This window comes from Notothenia rossii, assembly GCF_949606895.1.
Source record: "Notothenia rossii genome assembly, chromosome: 4".
Classification (NCBI taxonomy): Eukaryota; Metazoa; Chordata; class Actinopteri; order Perciformes; family Nototheniidae; genus Notothenia; species Notothenia rossii.
Window position 1 is genome coordinate 3,416,889 of NC_136902.1, and position 3,291 is coordinate 3,420,179.

The following is a 3,291-nucleotide window of genomic DNA, read 5'->3' on the forward strand; positions in this document are numbered from 1 at the left end:
GAGTACTTTTACTCGAGTACAAGATGTGAGTACTTGTACCTTTGCTAAAGCACAGATCTGAGTACTTGTACCTTTGCTGAAGCACAGATGTGAGTACTTGTACCTTTACTGAAGCACAGATGTGGTTTCTGCAGTGGATCTGTCCAGCGTGCTCACCCCGGAGGTCATGGCTCCCATCCTGTCTCACCCCGAGGTGCAGCAGCGTCTCTCTCCCTTCCTCCCCTCCGGAGAGTCTCTCCCTCAGAGCAGCGAGGAGCTGAACAACACTCTCAGCTCGCCTCAGTTCCAGCAGGTATCAATATCATCCTCAATACGTCTGATTGGTTCAGTGTGAACATGTTGCTTCCTCATGTTCATTTAACACCGATATGTTTATGAGAGATACTTCTACCTTTTAACTGTGTGTGTGTGTGTGTGTGTGTGTGTGTGTGTGTGTGTGTGTGTGTGTGTGTGTGTGTGTGTGTGTGTGTGTGTGTGTGTGTGTGTGTGTGTGTGTGTGTGTGTGTGTGTGTGTGTGTGTGTGTGTGTGTCTCTTTCTCTTTCTCTTTCTCTTTCTCTTTCTCTTTCTCTTTCTCTCTCTCTTTCTCTCTCTCTCTCTCTCTCTCTCTCTCTCTCTCTCTCTCTCTCTCTGTGTGTGTCTGTGTGCAGGCGATGAGTATGTTCAGCAGTGCGCTGGCCTCAGGTCAGTTAGGTCCTCTGATGAATCAGTTTGGTCTCCCTGCAGAAGCCGTGGACGCCGCCAACAAAGGAGGTGACACGGTTTATATGAGTTAGAATTGAATCGAGAACAGCTTCGCAGCATAGTTACTGCACTATATGTCAAAAACAGTATCGTTAGCATGTGTATGTAAATGTACATAAAACAGACTAGAGTAAAGGTCTTTAAAACAGTAGTACAGTCAAAATATAACAATACAATTCAAAGTCTCACATTCAACTTCCACATTATATTTTCCAACATACTGGAAGTCCTGTCACTTTTTAAACACTACACAACACTAAGGGTCTTTATTGGCATGACCACATTTCAAACATAGTGCTGCAAAAGCATTCTGCAAAAAACGTTATAACACACTAATATTACTTTTTCTAATTTCTACTAATGTTCTGGCATTTTTCACGACACGCTACGTAATTTTACCGTGACCTGTTTTAGTAGATACTATACTCTGACCCAGAGTATATCTTTAGACTGTGTTAATAATTAAACCGTCAGTTCTCGCAGCAGTTATTCATGAACACTTCTCTCTCTCTGCAGACGTCGAAGCCTTTGCCAAAGCCATGGAGACGGAGACAAAGTCGGACCAGGACGGAGACTCCAAGGACAAGAAGGACGACGACGAGGACATGAGTCTGGACTGAGAGCTTAATATTAACTTATTTATTTAGCTGCTACAGCTGTTTTGTAACTATTACACATTAAGGATGAAGATCTAAGATTAATATAGAAACTGTTGCTAAGACCCTCCCTCCCCCCGCTTTATTAAACCTGCATGACAACTGTACATCCTGAGGAATAAACTCTCTGCTGTGTGTTTATTGGTTTTGTGAAGGATTACTTTATTGCAGACTCAACAGCTTCATGAACTCTATTCACTGTTAGATGTTTACCTTAAAACAAAACACGAAACTCAGGACGACTGGTGTTTCTGAAGATTCAATTGAAAAAACATTCATTTTTCAATATGATGAATATCCACCTGTTTGACGCCATACAAGTACAACATGTACAAGTACACAGATCTGTTTGTGTGTTTATCGTAATACATATTATTTTAGCATTGCAAACAAACATTTAATCAGCAAGACTCTGACATGTCAACGTTAAATATAACATCTTAGAATAATAAAATACGTCTCGTTTAAATAGAGCTAATTACAGAAGACGATTGACTTTTGTTTTGTGTTTCTTTCCTAGTTTTTCGACATAATATACGAAGACTTTTTTGTAAATACTGTACTCCGACTTTTTTTCAAATTGTATCGACACGCAACACTATTTATTTGAGATATTTTATTAAGTAGTTTTTTCTGATATTTTAGACACACTGTACTATGAATTTTTTTTTTTTTTTTTTTTTACACGCTCTGTTACGAAAAATGTTCAACGTACAATACTGGGAGCATTTATTCGAGATACTAAACTAAGTGGTTTTTGTCTGATATTTTCATATTTTTATAGTTTGACTTTTTAACTAACAGCCCAGGGGCGGATCTAGACAAATATTCATGGGGTGGCAAAAGAGGGTGGCCGGAGATTTTGAGGGGTGGCATCCCCTGGCAGAAGTATATGCTGATTTAATTGCAGTCATATCAATCAATGTTAACTTGGAAAGCCACAATATTAATATTTTAACTCAATAACATTAGGATTAGGGCCGGGACTCGATTAAAAAAATTAATCTAATTAATTACAGGCTTTGTAATTAATTAAAATTAAAAATTAAATTAATCGCATTTTTAATCGCATATAAATATTTGACCTGAGAACAGTGAGAAGCAATTTTTTTCACATGGATTTTAGTATACCATTGAATAATGACTGAATACATAAGCTTAAGCAACAAAACATTGTTTATTTTTTTCAAGGTGGTACACTGGCCACAAAGTGTAGCAATAGCATATTTAGGAATATAGTACATTTCAGAGATTCAGGTAGCCTATAGGTAGACCTTCTGTAAACTATAACACTTTGTTTTTGAAGTAAAACACAATACTTTCAAGTACATTCAGAACATTGGAAACCCTGACTATTAGAAAACATCTCTCTGTTGCTTCAGAGGCCATAACAGACTCTGTTGATTTACCAACAGTTGATTTAAAAAATCTAATCAATTTCAGTCCAACTCTCTCAATAACCTTGGCCAAAACAATAAACAGTTCAACATAGAGTGCCAGTTGCACCAACAACGTAATAAATAGTTCAACATAAAGTGTACCATTTAAAATAAAATAAAAAAGTGCCAGTGATTGACCTCAATCCCTCCTATTCTTCCAATATCCTGATGAAAAATAAAATCTCTCTGTTGCATAGGCCACTGTTTGATCAACGCGAATTGGGTGTGGGTCCTTGTACTCCGAGTCGGGCTAACGTCCACGCTAGCTTCCACGCTAGCTGCTATATGTTTTGCATTGAGGTGATACTTGAGGCTTGATGTGCTGCGCTGATATGCAAATTTCTTTTTGCATAATTTGCAACCAACCGTGCTCTTATCGACGCTTCCATCCGTCCGTTTTTTAAAACAAAATGTCCCGTCCACGGGGCCAACCAAAGCGGTCTCATCAGCTTCT

At 38.5% G+C, this 3,291-nt stretch overlaps 1 protein-coding gene across 1 annotated transcript; it reads left to right on the forward strand.

The window, feature by feature from the left end:
- Positions 1-90: 90 nt before the first annotated feature.
- Positions 91-1,539, forward strand: LOC307034632 (proteasomal ubiquitin receptor ADRM1-like). Its single transcript, XM_079673457.1, has 3 exons — positions 91-292; positions 649-751; positions 1,259-1,539. The coding sequence occupies exons 1-3, from the start codon at positions 167-169 to the stop codon at positions 1,360-1,362; spliced, it is 333 nt and encodes a 110-aa protein (XP_079529583.1). The 5' UTR covers positions 91-166; the 3' UTR covers positions 1,363-1,539.
- The last annotated feature ends 1,752 nt before the right edge of the window (positions 1,540-3,291 follow it).